The sequence below is a fragment of the Poromitra crassiceps genome (assembly GCF_964638095.1).
Source record: "Poromitra crassiceps genome assembly, chromosome: 2".
In the NCBI taxonomy this organism is placed as follows: Eukaryota; Metazoa; Chordata; class Actinopteri; order Beryciformes; family Melamphaidae; genus Poromitra; species Poromitra crassiceps.
In genome coordinates, this window is record NC_139624.1 from 95,932,519 (window position 1) to 95,950,586 (window position 18,068).

The window sequence follows — 18,068 nt, forward strand, 5'->3', positions numbered from 1 at the left end:
CAAGTCATCAACGTACAAGTCAGAGTCAAGTCCCAAGTCACCACAACCCAAGTCAAGTTATGGTAAGTGTCAAGCTTGTAATGGTGAGTCCAAGTAATGTTGAGTGGAAACAGCAGGACACGCAGCAACACTCATAGTTTTCCCAAAGTGGATTTATTGGTCCTGCAGATACAGAATGATGTATTGTCCTCCTCTCTCAGATCGTGCAGAGTGCTCATAGCTCCAAGCTGTCATTCAAATCTACATACAAAAATAAATATCATAAAACAGTTCTTACAAAAAACAAAATTCAAGTATCAGAATCAAAGGGATTAACAGAAGTGTTACTGCTGTACAGAGATCGGCGAGCAGTTTCTCCCTTTTTGTGTCTTTGTTTTTACAGACGATATGCTTCCCACAATTCATTTTGTTTCAAAACCCACAAATGTTCAGTCAAAGACTCCAAAGAGGGTTAGCCTACTGTTGGTATCTTCCTTCGTATGTACACTAACATTTACACAGTATATTATTAACAGCACACGTTGTTATAACAAATAGTATAGATGCTACCACATCACATGTGCGTAGCGGACAATAGAAATAGGACAAAGGAAATACACCTTTCCATCAGTGGAGCGAACTTGGTATTAGCTCAAATGCATGTACAGTTACAGTATAGCGTTGAAACTAAACACAGTGAAAAATCAATATTTAAAATATAGGAAAGTGAAAATATTGAAATGATTTGGTGATCAAGTGAGAACGCAGCGCCACAGCGAAACATCCAGAGGGACAGCGGGAGGAGCGGCGCTGGGCTTGCATGACACTATATTATAGGCACTAAAGGCAACAATAAATAGATAAATAAAAATACTCCCCTCCGTTACTCTGGATGGAGTGACAGTCACATATGTTACTCTGGATTGAGTGACAGTCACATCAGTTACTCTGGATGGAGTGAGAGTCACATCAGTTACTCTGGATGGAGTGAGAGTCACATCAGTTACTCTGGATAGAGTGAGAGTCACATCAGTTACTCTGGATGGAGTAACAGTCACATCAGTTACTCTGGATGGAGTAACAGTCACATCAGTTACTCTGGATAGAGTGAGAGTCACATCAGTTACTCTGGATGGAGTGAGAGTCCCATCAGTTACTCTGGATGGAGTGAGAGTCACATCAGTTACTCTGGATGGAGTGAGAGTCACATCAGTTACTCTGGATGGAGTGAGAGTCACATCAGTTACCGTACTCTGGATGGAGTGACAGTCACATCAGTTACTCTGGATGGAGTAACAGTCACATCAGTAACTCTGGATGGAGTGAGAGTCACATCAGTTACTCTGGATGGAGTGAGAGTCACATCAGTTACTCTGGATGGAGTAACAGTCACATCAGTTACTCTGGATGGAGTGACAGTCACATCAGTTACTCTGGATGGAGTAACAGTCACATCAGTAACTCTGGATGGAGTGACAGTCACATCAGTTACTCTGGATGGAGTAACAGTCACATCAGTTACTCTGGATGGAGTGATAGTCACATCAGTTACTCTGGATGGAGTAACAGTCACATCAGTTACTCTGGATGGAGTGATAGTCACATCAGTTACTCTGGATGGAGTGAGAGTCACATCAGTTACTCTGGATGGAGTGACAGTCACAGTTACTCGAAGAAAAAGAGAAAGTTGACATTTTATCCTCGCTGTGCAAAAGAATCATTTGGTGGCGTGTTAGCGTGAAGGTGGCATGTTAGCGTGAAGATGGCGGCAGTGGATCACATGATGACGCTCGGTCTTGACACACGATTTAGAAATGATTTGACAAATTCTTGAAAAATGCCTGAAATCAGAGCTTCCAATGAAAAGCCTAAGAGTTTACATTGTCAACTGTTTTTCTTTTTCTTAATAGAGCAACCATGAGCGCATGGTGGCAGGGGAAACGAGACACAACTAAGAACTTTGTGCTTTTGCCCAAAAAATTAAACTAGATAAAGAAAGCGGCGTCCCGTGCATGAGGAATGACTGCAGATTTAAATCCATCCTTTTTCTTTCAGTCTGACTGAATGACATCATCACATCATGACATCATGTTACAAGTTTCACTTGTAAGTCAGATTTGTCCCTCTCAGGGAGCGAGAAATGTCTGAGGATGGCGAGTGAAGAGAGAACTAGAGAGTTTTCTTCCCCAAAAAAATCTCATAACATGATAGTGTGGTGAGAAAGTTGCAATTTAAGACAGTTCTTGCCTCCAGTCTGTAGATGGTGCTACAGCTGGTGTTCCGAGTTCCCATGTTCCCATGCCCTATAGAGAGCGGCAGGAATGAGTCCGGAGGTATACTTCCGGGTTCTTGAGAGGAAAAGTCTGTGGGATTTAACATGGGGTTTTTGCTTAAATGCATAAAATAAGGTCTGTGGTTAACACAAGTTTATGGGAATGCGAATTTGGGTTCAGCATGTTAATCTTCACAAACGTGAATAACTTTTATGACTTTTGGAACGTAAATGTGTTTTTTTTACGCGATTTTTAGAAAACACTTCAAAAGTCATAAAAGTCATTCATGTTTGTGAAGAGTATCATGCTGAACCCAAATTCGCGTTCCCATAAACCTTTGTTAACCACAGACCTTATTTTATGCATGTAAGTGAAATCCCCATTCTAAAATCCCATAGACTTTTACACTGAAGAACCAAATGGCAGCGATTTCTGGATAAAGCCTACAAAAATACGTCATCCCTGCGTTACTCTATACTATAAGGCTACAGCTGTCTTAAATTGCAACTTTCTCACCACAATAGCAATATAACAATAACATAACAATAAGATTACAGTCCGTTTTAAAGGATAGTAGGTAACTTCAGTCTTCAGATGACAACACATGATGCTCTACATTTTAGAGATCGAGATGTAGAGTTTTTCTCTTGAAGTGAACTCTTCATTTTCACTGTTTTTTTGTAGGAGATCCACTTCCTGGTCTGTGATGTCAGGTGACGGATCGGTACGATCTCATTGGCAGGGCTGCAGGACATCGTGGCGACCAGTCGAGCTTCTCCTCAGGTTCTGCAGAGACAGAAGGAAAAAAGGAACGCACCAACAAGGTCAAGAAACATGACGTTTTCCACATCACAAGCTTCACTTATAAAATGAAATACAGATCACATGATATTAACCCATTAATGTCCACAGTGGAACTTTATGATATTATTCTCAAAGTATGAGGCCTCAAGTAAAAATCAATTATTAAAAAATATTCTCCATTTTGTTTTCAAGGAGAAATGATGAGAATAGTAGCTCCACACCCATGCGTTTGATATGTGAAATCCTATGATATATTTTTTAATTTTCAATACAAAACACCTCTTAAAAAAGAGGTTAGGAATTTCAGACCTTCCTACTCTAAGTTTTTTTTCCTCCGCACATGATCTGGGCTCTGAAAATATAGATTCACATACACAAAGTGCTCGAGATGTTGAGTTGGGGTGACAAATGGAGATTTAAAAATTGACATTTGATTGATTTTGGAATTCCCATATAAATACTATTATAAATGGCTCTATAGTCTGATAACTCTCAATACTATACCAAGATAAGCAACAGATCATTTCAGATCCTCGTCATTTTCATGATGGTGAATGATTTCGGCTCTGACAATATAGATGACAAAAGAAAAACAATGATCTGTTGCTTTATACTAAATGCTAAATATAGTGGATAGTCCTTAATGGGTTATAACCACGTCCTTGTGTGAATGTTCCTGGCCGACAGAACCTGCATCACAGTGAGTGTAATCCCTAACCCACAAATGAGATGGTGTGTCAGAGGCAGGATGTTAAGATGGTATATTTAGCAGAGTGAGTCCCACTGAGTTCATGAGTGTGTGAGCGAGCTGTGTGCCTGGAGCCACTTAATCCTCCTGGGAACATGAATGAAGATGACAGGACACACGCTGCTGCAGACAAGCCAAGGTCCATCTAGATGCCTTTATGATGGATCCCACTCCTTTTCCATACAAGACCCGCCCTACTCTGCCTCTGATTGGGTTGAGTTTAGCATGCAAAAGTAGCGCGATACCCATTCCTGGCTGTTCATTGGCTAATGAGTCTCGCATTTTGGTCCTCCGTTGACGCCACTCTCTCTCTAGAGGACACTAGGTAAGACTATATTGTAGCGTTTCAGGTAATCCAAGTATTACCTGTAATGTGATGTGCAATAGAAGTGTCTCAACTGCAGCTAGGAACTAATGTGTGTGGGTGTGTTCCTAGGGGAAACGGGGTATATAAGACCAGCGGCCGGGGTGCCGGATGTCAGTCTAGCTATGGAGCGAGCTGAGACGGTTGCTGTCTGCAGAGCTAGCTGTGTGAAGCTAGCTGCTAGGAGCTAAAGAAGCCTGTGAATAAAGAACCTGTACCAACTACAACTCTCCGTTCCTTGACTATCACCGATACGTTACATTGGTGCAGAAGTGAAGCGGTAACGCCTGATTTCGGTCGAGAGGAGAGAGAGTGAGGAGGAACGGTGGAGAAAAGTTGGAGATCAAAGGCTCGAGCGACCTAGCGGTAGCGAGCTAGCTGTGTGAGCTAGCTGCTACGAGCGCCACGTGTGATGGTGCGCCTAGAAGAAAGCCTGTCGGCGAACGGGAGAAAAGAGGGGCTGACGACAGAGATCAGCTCGGCGCTGGCGGCCATGGAAGCCCGTGTGTTGAAAGAAGTCAGACGGCTGTTGGAGACGATGCCGGCCTGGGCAGAGGGGCTTATGGAGCTGCTACGAGAGGTCGCGCAGCACGGAGAGAAGCGGACGGAGGAGCCGCAAAGACTGTGTTGGAGCTGTGGAGAACCGGGCCACGAGGCGAGGTGGTGCCGAGACGGTTCCGGGAGACGGACCGGGCATGCGGAGCAAAGGTACTGGGGACAGCAGGGAGCCTGCTGGGCATGCGGTGGATCGGGACACATAGCTAGAGAGTGTCGAGAAGCTGTCGGGGACTGGAAGACAGCGGGAGAGGAGAGACGTGGAGGCGGTGGACAGGTGAGACTTTGTTGGACGTGCAGGTCGCCTGAACATTTAGCTAGAGACTGCACTAAGAGTGTGAACGCTGGAAGAGACACACAGCCGGGGGAGCAGCCCGAGCAACAAGCAGTGGAGCAGCCTGAGCAACAAGCGGCGGAGCAGCGGAGCAGTACAGAGCCGATTGTTCTGGGCAGGAGAGTGACTGTTGAGCCGGCCCAGGCTAGCTGCTCTGGAGCGGGGATCGTTTTGAACAGCCAGAGGGAAGTGAGCGACATCACCTGCAATGCTGTTACAGTCGGGGGAGCGGCGCTCGTATCCCCGGGGGAGCGAGAGGGGTCAACGCTGGAGGAGCCGGGCCAACCAAGCCGCTACACAACCCCCACGGCTGCACTGCAGAAAGTCGAGGTGGAGATCGACGCCGATGGTGTCCGCCCTGCTGTCCTCAACACGCCGCCCCCTGGGGGAGCGGGACGGGAGGACGAGCGAGTGCAAGACCGGGAGGATGAGAATGTGACTATGGAGGATGTCGATCTGGAGGAGTGGATACGCAGACAGGCGGAGGACGCTAGCGTTGGACCGGTGCGCAGGTGGGTGGCGGCCGGATACCGGCCTCCCCTGGAGGAGATGTGCATGTGTTCAAGTACCACGAAGGAACTGTGGGAGTTGTTTCCGGACCTGAGGGTGAGAGAGTCAGGGATTCTGGGGTTAGATGGGCGCGGGAAGAGTGGCAGCGTCGTGGTGGTGCCCAGCTGCCTGCGGGGACTGGCGCTACGGGGGGCGCACAGGGGCCGCAGGGGTCAGGGGCATCGAGGGGCTGAAGAAACACTCAGCCGCCTTTGTCGAGTTTTCTATTGGGTACAGATGAAGGGAGACGTAGAGGACTACTGCCTTAGCTGTGTCGACTGTAATGTGCTTCGGGTGGGACAGAAGCTGTAAAAGGGGGGATGGAAATAGTGGTTGAAGTGAAGTGGGATAATGTGAGTAAGAAAAAAGGTTTAAATGAAGGTAATGAAAAAAAGAATAATGTAAATGTTGGGGCTTGTGTTAAGTGAAAATGTTGGGGAAAAGGGTGCTAATGGGAAGTAACTAAATGATGGTGGGAGTGAATGCAAAATTAAGTGGTGTTAAAGAGAAGGGCTATTGGAATGGGAATGTGAATTGAAATGTGGGTTGAATTTAAGGAATGGGAAAAAAGAGGAAGGAATGAAAAGAAATGCAAATGGTGGTGGTGGAACGAAAATTAAGAAGTGTGCTGAAAAATAAGAGACAAATTGGGGGAATACAAAATGTTGTGGGGTGGTGTGTTTTGGTACAGGGGGATATGTGTGGGTTGTGGGTGTTAACGTGGGCGTTAACAAATGTTGGGTGAGGAGTATGTAGCGTTTCAGGTAATCCAAGTATTACCTGTAATGTGATGTGCAATAGAAGTGTCTCAACTGCAGCTAGGAACTAATGTGTGTGGGTGTGTTCCTAGGGGAAACGGGGTATATAAGACCAGCGGCCGGGGTGCCGGATGTCAGTCTAGCTATGGAGCGAGCTGAGACGGTTGCTGTCTGCAGAGCTAGCTGTGTGAAGCTAGCTGCTAGGAGCTAAAGAAGCCTGTGAATAAAGAACCTGTACCAACTACAACTCTCCGTTCCTTGGCGTATCACCGATACGTTACAATATAATATAAGCCAATCAGAGGCAGAGTAGGGGGGTCTTGTATGGAAAACCAGTGGGATCCACACCATCCACACACATCCACACCACTACACACCCAGATGACAACACTCAGTTTTCTATGCGGCCACGGTGGAGGTCCTCAGCTCCGTGAACAGCTGACTGTGTTTCTGTCCGTCTTAACAGAATTGAACAGACGGTTAATCTCTGTCTGTTTCTGACTGAACTGATTATTTCATCACTGATCCATCTGATTGATTTATTGTTTAGAATCTGAACAGCTTGTTAGTTAGCTAATATCTGGTCAGCTACCCATCACTTTCTTGTTGTTTAAACTGCTGTAACTTAAGCAATATTTGTTTGTTGTTAAAATAAGTGTTAATTAGCAGATTCTGACAGCAATCATTGATATAGAATGTCTGGTCGGTAACCATGGTAACATGGGTCTCTCACTTGCTCTGCTTTGTGGAAAACAGAAGAGACAATTTCCTATTATCCCACTTCATCCAATAAGGAGGGAGAAGTCCACAAAAAGGATTGAGTCAACATGGTTCTAATTCCTAAGGATTCAAATCCTGGCACTCTGGGTTGGTGTTCTGGACCGCATCACCAACCCAAAGCATCAGTAGGCTATTTGTTCTGGACCGCATCACCAACCCAAAGCATCAGTATTTGACTACTTGGGAATGAGAACAATGTTGACTTAATCCTTCCTCCAGAATCGCTTACAGCACCTTTAACAAATCTAATTAGCAGACGACAGTAGCCAACATATCTAGTAGTAGCAGCTAGTGTTAGAATGTTGACATTAACATCAATGTGTGTTTGCTGGCTAGTTAGCTAGCTAACAGTTTGGGTGGTGTTCCAACATTGTTCCGAGAATTCAATAGTCTGAAATGTGTCCACCATATTGGAGCGAAAGCCCAGCCCGTTGGTTGGGTTGAGACATGATGTCACAAAGGGTAGCTTACGGTCAGGGCTGTCAGAAGACACGGTTGTGGGTGGAGCCAGGCATGGAGTTTACAGATTATTGGTATTTCGAAGTACGGTAATGGTAAATGGTAAATGGCCTGCATTTAGCGCTTTTATCCAAAGCGCTTTACAGTCAGTAGGTACATTCACCCATTCACACACCGATGGCGGCAGGTTACCACGCAGGGTGCTGGCACACCATCGGGAGCAATTTGGGGTTCAGTGTCTTGACCAAGGACACTTTGACATGCAGACTGGAGGAGCCGGGAATCGAACCACCAACCTCTTTTATCCAAAGTGATTAGTGGACGACCCGCTCTACCTCCTGAGCTTCTAGCCTGGTTGCTACAGAGCTAGCTCTTAGCTTCTAGCCTGGTTGCTACAGAGCTAGCCCTTAGCTTCTAGCCTGGCGGCTACAGAGCTAGCTCTTAGCTTCTAGCCTGGTTGCTACAGAGCTAGCCCTTAGCTTCTAGCCTGGTTGCTACAGAGCTAGCCCTTAGCTTCTAGCCTGGTTGCTACAGAGCTAACCCTTAGCTTCTAGCCTGGTTGCTACAGAGCTAGCCCTTAGCTTCTAGCCTGGTTGCTACAGAGCTAGCCCTTAGCTTCTAGCCTGGTTGCTACAGAGCTAGCCCTTAGCTTCTAGCCTGGTGGCTACAGATTTACACTTTATTTGTGTTTGCTAGGAGAGGGATGAAGCAGCTGCAAAGCCTCTACAGTGAGTTTACCTTGGAAACACTAAGAGTGAAACCAGAATGAGATAGTGGATGATGGTCGGGCTGTAAGCAGCAGCACAGGAGAGCAGAGACAGATAAGACACAGAGACAGCAATGTTATTATAGTTAACTAAAACTAAAATGTCTTTTAGTATTTTAGTCAATTTGGTCAAATTTGGTCAACATAAGCACGAGGAGGCATTGGTGCATACTGTAGGCTATGTTTATTGAGACTGGGATGTCTACATGACTGAGTCAACTGCCTTCACAAAGTGTTGTGTTTGTATAATGTAATAGCTATTCTGAATATAGCCTATTAGAGTAAAAAGGGGGGGGGGACAAACAAACCCACTCTGGACACTAGCTGAAGTAACTAAACTGGATTGAAAAGAAAAAAGAAAAAAGAAATGAAAATAAAAACAAATGAAAAATACAAACTATCATAATAACTGTGCAGGACAGTCATCATGAGTCAGCATGGCCAGGCAGCAGAGTAACTGCTGGAATAAGGAATGACAGGAATGCAAACGGGGAAGTGACGCGGACAGACATGTGACCTCCAGACAGACATGTGACCTCCATAAACATGAAAGGCTTTTTTTCTGTCTCATGTGAATTCACTGAAAACAATGTTCCCGCCCCCAAATCCCCCCCCTTCCCCCCCGGGAGGTCAAGTTCAGGCCAGGACGCTTTCGCAACAACTTGTTATGACACACAGGCCTGCAGCCTGACACAAAACGTGTGGCTAAGGCAGGTTATGCAGCTTCATGTTATATCCTCGTGTTGATGCAGGGTGAAAACAAGAATAGAGCAAATAGAAGTTATGAAGCAGAAATGTCACTAATAATGACAAGCAATATGACAATTTCCTAATTAAAAGAAATTACATCGTTATCCCGCTAGATGACTAGATTTACAAGTAATAATATCATTTATCTTGTACTTTTTGAAAGACAGAAGTTATATGATAAAAGTGTGATTTAAGAGTGTAAAAAGCAACAGAATAGTTTTCTGGGGTTATAATCACAGACTGGGGGGGGGGGTAAGATGATGCTGATTGTGCCTGATCACAGAATAATACACACATAATGATGCAAATTGCAAACCAATGTGAGTTTTCTTCAATCAACTCAATTAATCAATTAATCAACATTAATAGTCTGCCTTGTTCCAACACATTGATGCTTGTTTCTAGAAAATCCGGGTGCAAAAACCATCCCAAAACCATGCAAACAGTATGCAAAACCATGCAAACATGATGCATTGGAAGCAGGTGACCCGGCTGGTCGAATTCCTCTCTTGTCTATAGCCTAGAATAAGATTGTTAGACTGAATGTAATAATAATCATCTTTATTTAGGCTATATAGAACTTTTGAAAATGAATCACAACGTGTGGGGGGGACAAACGAATGTCAAAAGCGAACATGATGTAACTCAGGATAGAGCAACAGGAGAGAGAGGGGAGGGAGAGAGACTAGCACAGACTCTGGAGAGAGAGGGGAGGGAGAGAGACTAGTACAGACTCTGGAGAGAGGAGAGAGAGGGGAGGGAGAGAGACTAGCACAGACTCTGGAGAGAGAGGGGAGGGAGAGAGACTAGCACAGACTCTGGAGAGAGAGGGGAGGGAGAGAGACTAGTACAGACTGTGGAGAGAGAGGGGAGGGAGAGAGACTAGCACAGACTCTGGAGAGAGAGGGGAGGGAGAGAGACTAGTACAGACTGTGGAGAGAGAGAGGGGAGGGAGAGAGACTAGCACAGACTCTGGAGAGAGAGGGGAGGGAGAGAGACTAGTACAGACTGTGGAGAGAGAGGGGAGGGAGAGAGACTAGTACAGACTGTGGAGAGAGAGGGGAGGGAGAGAGACTAGCACAGACTATGGAGAGAGAGGGGAGGGAGAGAGACTAGTACAGACTCTGGAGAGAGAGGGGAGGGAGAGAGACTAGCACAGACTCTGGAGAGAGGAGAGAGAGGGGAGGGAGAGAGACTAGCACAGACTCTGGAGAGAGGAGAGAGAGGGGAGGGAGAGAGAGAGAGAGAGAGAGAGAGAGAGAGGGGAGGGAGAGAGACTAGCACAGACTCTGGAGAGAGAGAGAGAGAGAGAGGGGAGGGAGAGAGACTAGCACAGACTCTGGAGAGAGAGAGAGAGAGAGAGAGAGAGAGAGAGGGGAGGGAGAGAGACTAGCACAGACTCTGGAGAGAGAGAGAGAGAGAGAGAGAGAGGGGAGGGAGAGAGACTAGCACAGACTCTGGAGAGAGAGAGAGAGAGAGAGAGAGAGAGAGGGGAGGGAGAGAGACTAGCACAGACTCTGGAGAGAGAGAGAGAGAGAGAGAGAGAGGGGAGGGAGAGAGACTAGCACAGACTCTGGAGAGAGAGAGAGAGAGAGAGAGAGAGAGAGGGGGAAGGGAGAGAGACTAGCACAGACTCTGGAGAGAGAGAGAGAGAGAGAGAGAGAGAGGGGAGGGAGAGAGACTAGCACAGACTCTGGAGAGAGAGAGTACTTACAGGCAGACATTACCCAGCCAGTGCTGCAGGGTAGAGAGGGGGAGGACGAGGCAGAAGGACAGAGAGGGAAAAAAGGTGAATGCTGAGAAGAGAGTGAGCACACACACAATTGTACACAGTGGGTCAAACAGGAAGTGACCTCACATGCAGCCTGTACACAGTGGGTCAAACAGGAAGTGACCTCACATGCAGCCTGTACAGGGTGGGTCAAACAGGAAGTGACCTCACATGCAGCCTGTACACAGTGGGTCAAACAGGAAGTGACCTCACATGCAGCCTGTACAGGGTGGGGTCTGACAGGAAAGAGGAAGGGGAAGTGAGCTGTTAGTTTACACAGAGTGGGAGAAAAATGTCTCATATCACAGAGTGAGTCAATAGTGAAATGTGATGGAACTCTAACGCTTCTGCACACTGGCTACTGGCTATTAGCCTGTTAGGGTTAGACCATACACCTGTATACACCATCACCACAAGCATGGATTTACAACAGCTGTGAACACGTGTGTGTGTGTGTGTGTGTGTGTGTGTGTGTGTGTGTGTGTGTGTGTGCGTGCGTGCGTGCGTGCGTGCTTATGTGTGTGTGTGTGTGCGTGTGTGTGTGTGTGTGCGCGCGTGTGTTTGTGCGTGCGTAAGGTAAGCGTACCTGTCCGGCGTGGTGGGCGGGGCTACAGAGGGCGTTGGCGGGCAGCTCGGTCACAGCGTGGTCGTCCAGGTGGTCGGTGAAGCAGCGAGCCTTCTTCAGGTTGAAGTTGGACTCAGGGCTGGTGAGAGGGGTCACACTGTTCCTCCTCAGCAACATCCCAGGACCCTTTTTCATCTCCTATGTGGGGACGGGGGGGGGGGGGGGGGGGGGTTAAAAACATCAATAGGAACTGATAACGATTCATAAATCCCAATATGGATCTTTTACATGGATGCTTGAAGCACGAGATGTCATAAACATCTGTAATGATGCACAAGGGTTCCTCCTTGTACCATTTGAGAATCTCTTTCATATCCAAACAAAATGGGTATTGTAACTGAAATATCGACATTGAATCGTATCGTATCGAATTGGAAATCGAAACAAATCTGGACCTTGTGTATCGGAATCGTATCGAATGGGGAAATCAGTGGTGTTACCCAGCCCTAGTGAAGAGACCTCACACTTTGATGTGGGCTCAGAGATCACGCAAGAACAGTGATGTTACAGGTAGCAGACAACGCAAAAACCTTCATAATCCACAACTATCATCTTAAAGTCATCATCTGCCCAGGGAGTGCAGTGGTACATCCCCTGCCTACTAACACGAGGGTCGTAGGTTCGAGCCCCCATCATGGCATGGCATGGCATGTCATGGTATGGTATGGTATGGTATGGTATGGTATGGCATGACATGGCATGGCATGTCATGGCATGGTATGGTATGGCATGGCATGCATGTCATGGCATGGTATGGTATGGCATGGTATGGCATGGCATGTCATGGTATGGTATGGTATGGTATGGCATGGTATGGCATGTCATGACATGGCATGGTATGGCATGTCATGACATGGCATGGTATGGTATGGCATGGCATGGTATGGTATGGTATGACATGGCATGTCATGTCATGACATGGTATGTTATGGTATGGCATAACATGGCATGGCATGTCATGTCATGTCATGGTATGGTATGGTATGGCATGGTATGGCATGACATGAGTCCAGGTGGGTGCGGTGAGTCAGGTCTTACCTCAGGCCTCTCTCTGTGGGTGTTGACCGCCTCCACGTTCAGAGAGATGGTCTCCACCTTGCAGCCGTAGGCCACCGGGGTGAGCTTCAGCACCGTGTGCAGCGGACACCTCAGGTACGGCATCTCATCTGGAACACACAGCGCCAAGCTTACTCAGCAACAAGGGCCAACCTCTGGAGCTGAACACCAGAAGGCTTCTGGGAGTTGTAGTCCCCACTCACCTGCACTCTTATCCAGGAAGTAGGCGAGCAGGCAGCGCATGACGGCCTGGTGACAGACCACCAGCACGTTCTCCTGCCGCTCCAGCTCCATGATGACCGGCTCCACCCGCTGAACCACGTCCTGGTACGACTGCACGCAGAGAGAGAGAGAGAGAGAGAGAGAGAGAGGAGAGAGAGAGAGAGAGAGAGGGAGAGAGAGAGAGAGAGAGAGAGAGGGAGAGGGAGAGGGAGAGAGAGAGAGAGAGGGAGAGAGAGAGAGAGAGAGAGGGAGAGAGGGAGAGAGAGAGAGAGAGAGAGCGGGAGAGAGGGAGAGAGAGAGAGGGAGAGAGAGAGAGAGAGAGGGAGGGGCTTAATGCTTTGTTTACATGCTGATACAACTGCACGCAGAGCCAGAGAGAGGAGGGTCTTGCTTTTTTTGTTCGTCACTTATTTGTTAGATGTGAGACAGAACTGGAGACTACATTAGATTCAATCTGTTTAAAAACTAGTTCTGTTACTCGTTGGAGCACACACCACCTGGCCATTTAGCCAGGCCTCGCTCATAGAGTCAGCATGACACTCCTCTCTATCCCCAGCTGGCTGATTCCAACTCCGCGCAGGTGTGCTCCATCAGTAGCTAACGAATTGAGCTCTCCATGGTGCTGAACTTGTTCACTTTTTTTGTCCATTCAATCGGCCCTAATGACCTAATTCAAAAATCCGGCCCGGTCACTGTCTGCCGCAGAATATGAATGGTGTCAGGCCGACGGTCAGGCTAAGATAGACCTGGGTGAAGAGCTTGCAGTGTGAAAAGCCCATTGTAACATAGATACTGTAACATTGTAACATTGTAACAGTGACTACGTTTACATGCACACAATATTCCGCTTTTTGCCCATATTGGGAAAATGACAATATTCCGACTAAATGAATAATCCACTAATATTCCCGTTTACATGGAGCCGTAGCTCGCCCTCCCCGACATGTGAGGGAGGGGGGGGGGGAGAGAGAGATGCAGGTAGGTGGAGCCACAGAGTTTTTCTGTTGAGAATAAACAGAGCAGCACTATTCTTACGAGCATCACTTGGTCCATTTCAGGAGCTTGCTGCTGAAAAGTTTGGTGTTGCGCATCCAAGTCTTTCATAAAAAGTAGACTAGTAGCCTACGTTATTACCTCGCAGGCTCGCAAGCATTGTGGACTTCCGTGGGCACTGGGCACTTTATAGGCTATACTCTCTCTCTCTTTAAATCAATGTTTCTCATCTCCTCCCGATCAGAAATGTCGGCTTTTCTGTTCACATGTCAGAGATGATGGATTATATGATTATATCGCCTGTTCTAGAGCTTTCTAGCACACATCAGTTGACCACAAACAGGCAGCATGCGTCGCAAACTGCGGTAAAAACCCTGATTGAGACACATATTCCGAATGCGCTGTACACATGATCAAAGAATCCTCAGAAAACCCGAATAATACTGGAATAACCCAGATGTCTTAATCGGAAAATGCTAAATTCGGAAAAAGGGCAAATTCTGAAAATGCAACTGGAATATGCTGTTTACATGACCCTTTTCAAATTCAGAATATTGTCATTTTCCGAATAATAGTGGAATATTGTGTGCATGTAAACGTAGTCACTGTAACATAGATACTGTAACATTGTAACATTGTAACACTGTAACATAGATACTGTAACATTTTAGAACAGCAACGATTAACAGCTTACGCCAATCAGTAGCTGTCAACTATTAAATTAATCGGCAACTATTGTGATAATCAATTAATCGGTTTGAGTGATTAAAAAAAAAACGGTATAAATTCTCTCATTCCAGCTTGTTAAATGTGAATATATTCTGGTTTCTTTACTCCTCTATGACAGTAAACTGAACATCTTTGGGTTGTGGACAAAACAAGATATTTGAGGACGTCATCTTGGGTTTTGGGAAACACTGATCGACGTTTTCCCCATTTTCACTTTCACCATAAACCAAACAACTACCGTAATCGATTAATGGAGAAAATAATCAACAGATTCATCTAAATAATCGTTAGTTTCAGCCCTACATCAATTAAAGTCTGATGAATGAATTGACAGATGAATGGATGATGAAAAGAATGATTCGTTGCAGCCCTAGCTGGGTACCTACCTCTCCAGCTGGGTAACGGTAGTAATATTTGTCCTGGTCTCTCAGATCAAACTCCTCTGGGTATTTGTCCTTCACCTCATCGTACGTCATCTCCTCACACACACCCTGGAAAAACAACACACACACACACACACACACACACACACACACACACACACACACACACACACACACACACACACACACACACACACAAAACAAAGTTATTAAATTAGTAAATGCGTCCCTGCCTACTAACACGAGGGTCGCAGGTTCGAGCCCGCGCGTCACCTCCGACTTGGTCGGGCGTCCATACAGGCACAAATGGCCGTGTCTGCGGGTGGGAAGCCGGATTAAGGGTATGTGTCATGGTCGCTGCACTATAGCGCCTCCTCTGGTCAGTCTACGGCTCCTCCCAGACCGGCAGAGGGGCTGGTGCCACGCCCGGGCCAGCAGGGGGAAGTGGGGAGAAACGGGGGGTGAAGTGTGAAAGACCTTGACACTCACAGCATCGATCTCGTTCAGGGCCTTCCACTGCTCGTACGGGACCTTCAGCTCCTGGGCCGTCTGAACGCTGCGGCTCAGCTGGCTGGTCCAAACCCTCAGGTCCTTCAGCTGCTGCTCCTCCATGAAGCGAGCCAGAGCCACAGAGAACTGAGGGCAGAGAGAGAGTCAGTCTCACTATCTGATTTATACACACACACAAGTCACACTATCTGATTTATACACACAGACAAGTCTCACTATCTGATTTATACACACACACAAGTCACACTATCTGATTTATACACACACACACAAGTCTCACTATCTGATTTATACACACACACAAGTCTCACTATCTGATTTATACACACACACAAGTCTCACTATCTGATTTATACACACACACAAGTCACACACACACACAAGTCTCACTATCTGATTTATACACACACACGTCTCACTATCTGATTTATACACACACACAAGTCTCACTATCTGATTTATACACACACACAAGTCTCACTATCTGATTTATACACACACACACGTCTCACTATCTGATTTATACACACACACAAGTCTCACTATCTGATTTATACACACACACAAGTCTCACTATCTGATGTATACACACACACAAATCACACACACACAAGTCACACACACACAAGTCACACAGTGCTTTACATGAGCAGAGAACCACATCCATACAGGTGGACAATTGAGCCACAAAGTATGGCGTAGCTAAATGAGCATGCAACACACATACAAAATACAGAATGCACAGAAAGAAATGAGAGCAAAATAAAACACGGTAAAGTGCAATAATGATGAAGAAATAAGAAGGGTGTGTGTGTGTGTGTGTGTGTGTGTGTGTGTGTGTGTGTGTGTGTGTGTGTGTGTGTGTGTGTGTGTGTGTGTGTGTGTGTGTGTGTGTGTGTGTGTGTGTGTGTGTGTGTGTGTGTGTGTGTGTGTGTGTTGGTACCTTCTTGCCTCGGGGGGACAGTGGGGTGTCTCCTCCCAGCCGGCCCTGCAGGTTGTGGGTGCTCTCTCCATGCCTGCACAGGTAGATGGCTCTGGGCTGGACGTGGATGTTCATCAGGTAGTACACGATCTTGCTCTGGATGTGGTCGGCGATGCGGTTAGCCAGGACACGACGCCCCACGTCAATCACCTTGATGAAGGACAGATCCCTGCAGACAGACAGACAGACAGACAGACAGAGAGACAGACAGACAGAGAGACAGACAGACAGACAGACAGACAGACAGACAGACAGACAGATAGACAGACAGACAGACAGAGAGACAGACAGACAGACAGACAGACAGACAGAGAGACAGACAGACAGACAGACAGACAGACAGACAGAGAGACAGACAGACAGACAGAGATGGGCGTGGTGAGGACGTCACATTTTGGGAACTGAGTTCGATGGACTAATTTCCAGACTGTCCTAAAGCTAAACACAGCTTAAAGGAGAACTTACCTCCAAAACACTTTTTTTCAGCTTTTAACCAATATATATGACTTTGGGGGTGATGTGTGAAGAATTTTGGTCAGAATTTCCACATTTGACACCAAACTGTTGCCATTTTACCATTTGTATCATTTTTCAGCAGCATATCTGGGTCAAAGACTGCTTTTTTTTTTTTCTCAAATGAATGGGATATTTGACACGTCATGACGTCATGGTGAACCAAAGACTATGGGATTTCAAGATAATTACTCCCCTACCCCCCCTGTACCCTTTCGGCTCCTCAGAACTCCAAGCCTATTTCTATTGAAGTTTGCTCTTAAAATACTGAACCAAACGTCGTCAAAGTTGGCACATGTCTTAATTATAGTTAGTTTCCTGCTGAATGTGTCACTACTTTATTAATATCTTACCTGGATAAGCTCGAATGATGATGTTTATATTATCAGTCCGAGTTGCAAGCACTGTCTCCAGCCCAGAGGCAGGCGGGAGAGAGTCGTACTGTAACATGGACGAGCCCCAAGCTCCGCGGGCGCGCGCAGCAGGCCAGCAGCAGCTGGGCTCTCTGTGCTCTGAGAGCAGCAGAGAGAGCAGTCTGATATTTCCGCAAACAAATATGGTCGCAGTTTAGCGCACATGTAAAATATAACGCTATACTACGACGTGACAACGTGACAAAGCTTCTCTAAACACATCGGCTACTATCATATTTCCCTGCATCCCTCCTACTGAGATTATATCGGTAATGATTTTGGACAGACTGAATGCGCGGAGGAGAAGGAGAGATCTGCAGCTCTGCCCTGAGTAGCCCTGAGAGACACTCGCCTCGCTCCGACTACTGTGCCCGTCTGTGAAAAGCGTCCTGTCCAGTCGCACCTTCGCAAACAGATGCGGGATTCCCTCAATCCTGTACCCAATCTCAGACTGTATTCTCTAAATCGCACACCAGCTATTTCTGTCTGTTTGTTTGTTGCTCCGTGAGGTTACGAGCGCCCCATGCATGCAGCAGGCTGTTTCGCCAGCCTGGGTCTGGCAGGAGGGACGAGGCGCAGCCTGCCCTGCACTGCGCTGAGAGGAAAACCTTTGCACAACTTTTAACAAGAATCACGAAAAGCCCCCAAACTAAAATTAAAAACGGATTTCATTGCGCGGTTTATCTCTAGTTAGACGAGGGAATTACGTGGAGAAATCTCGCATTGTGTTACCCCAGAGCGAGAGGTTTGTC

General features: G+C 46.6%; 1 protein-coding gene across 1 annotated transcript in view; it reads right to left on the bottom strand.

Annotated features, from left to right (window-relative positions):
• Positions 1–2,918: 2,918 nt before the first annotated feature.
• Positions 2,919–18,068, bottom strand: part of pfkfb3 (6-phosphofructo-2-kinase/fructose-2,6-biphosphatase 3) — a 22,732-nt gene continuing 7,582 nt past the window's right edge. Inside the window, exons 8-14 of the mRNA XM_083659996.1 lie at positions 16,352–16,559; positions 15,388–15,534; positions 14,902–15,006; positions 12,775–12,904; positions 12,554–12,681; positions 11,477–11,653; positions 2,919–3,038 (exon numbers count right to left, since the gene is read on the bottom strand). Coding sequence (XP_083516122.1) covers positions 2,985–3,038; positions 11,477–11,653; positions 12,554–12,681; positions 12,775–12,904; positions 14,902–15,006; positions 15,388–15,534; positions 16,352–16,559 — 949 coding nt within the window. The 3' untranslated portion in view covers positions 2,919–2,984. The remainder of the gene's footprint in view (positions 3,039–11,476; positions 11,654–12,553; positions 12,682–12,774; positions 12,905–14,901; positions 15,007–15,387; positions 15,535–16,351; positions 16,560–18,068) is intronic.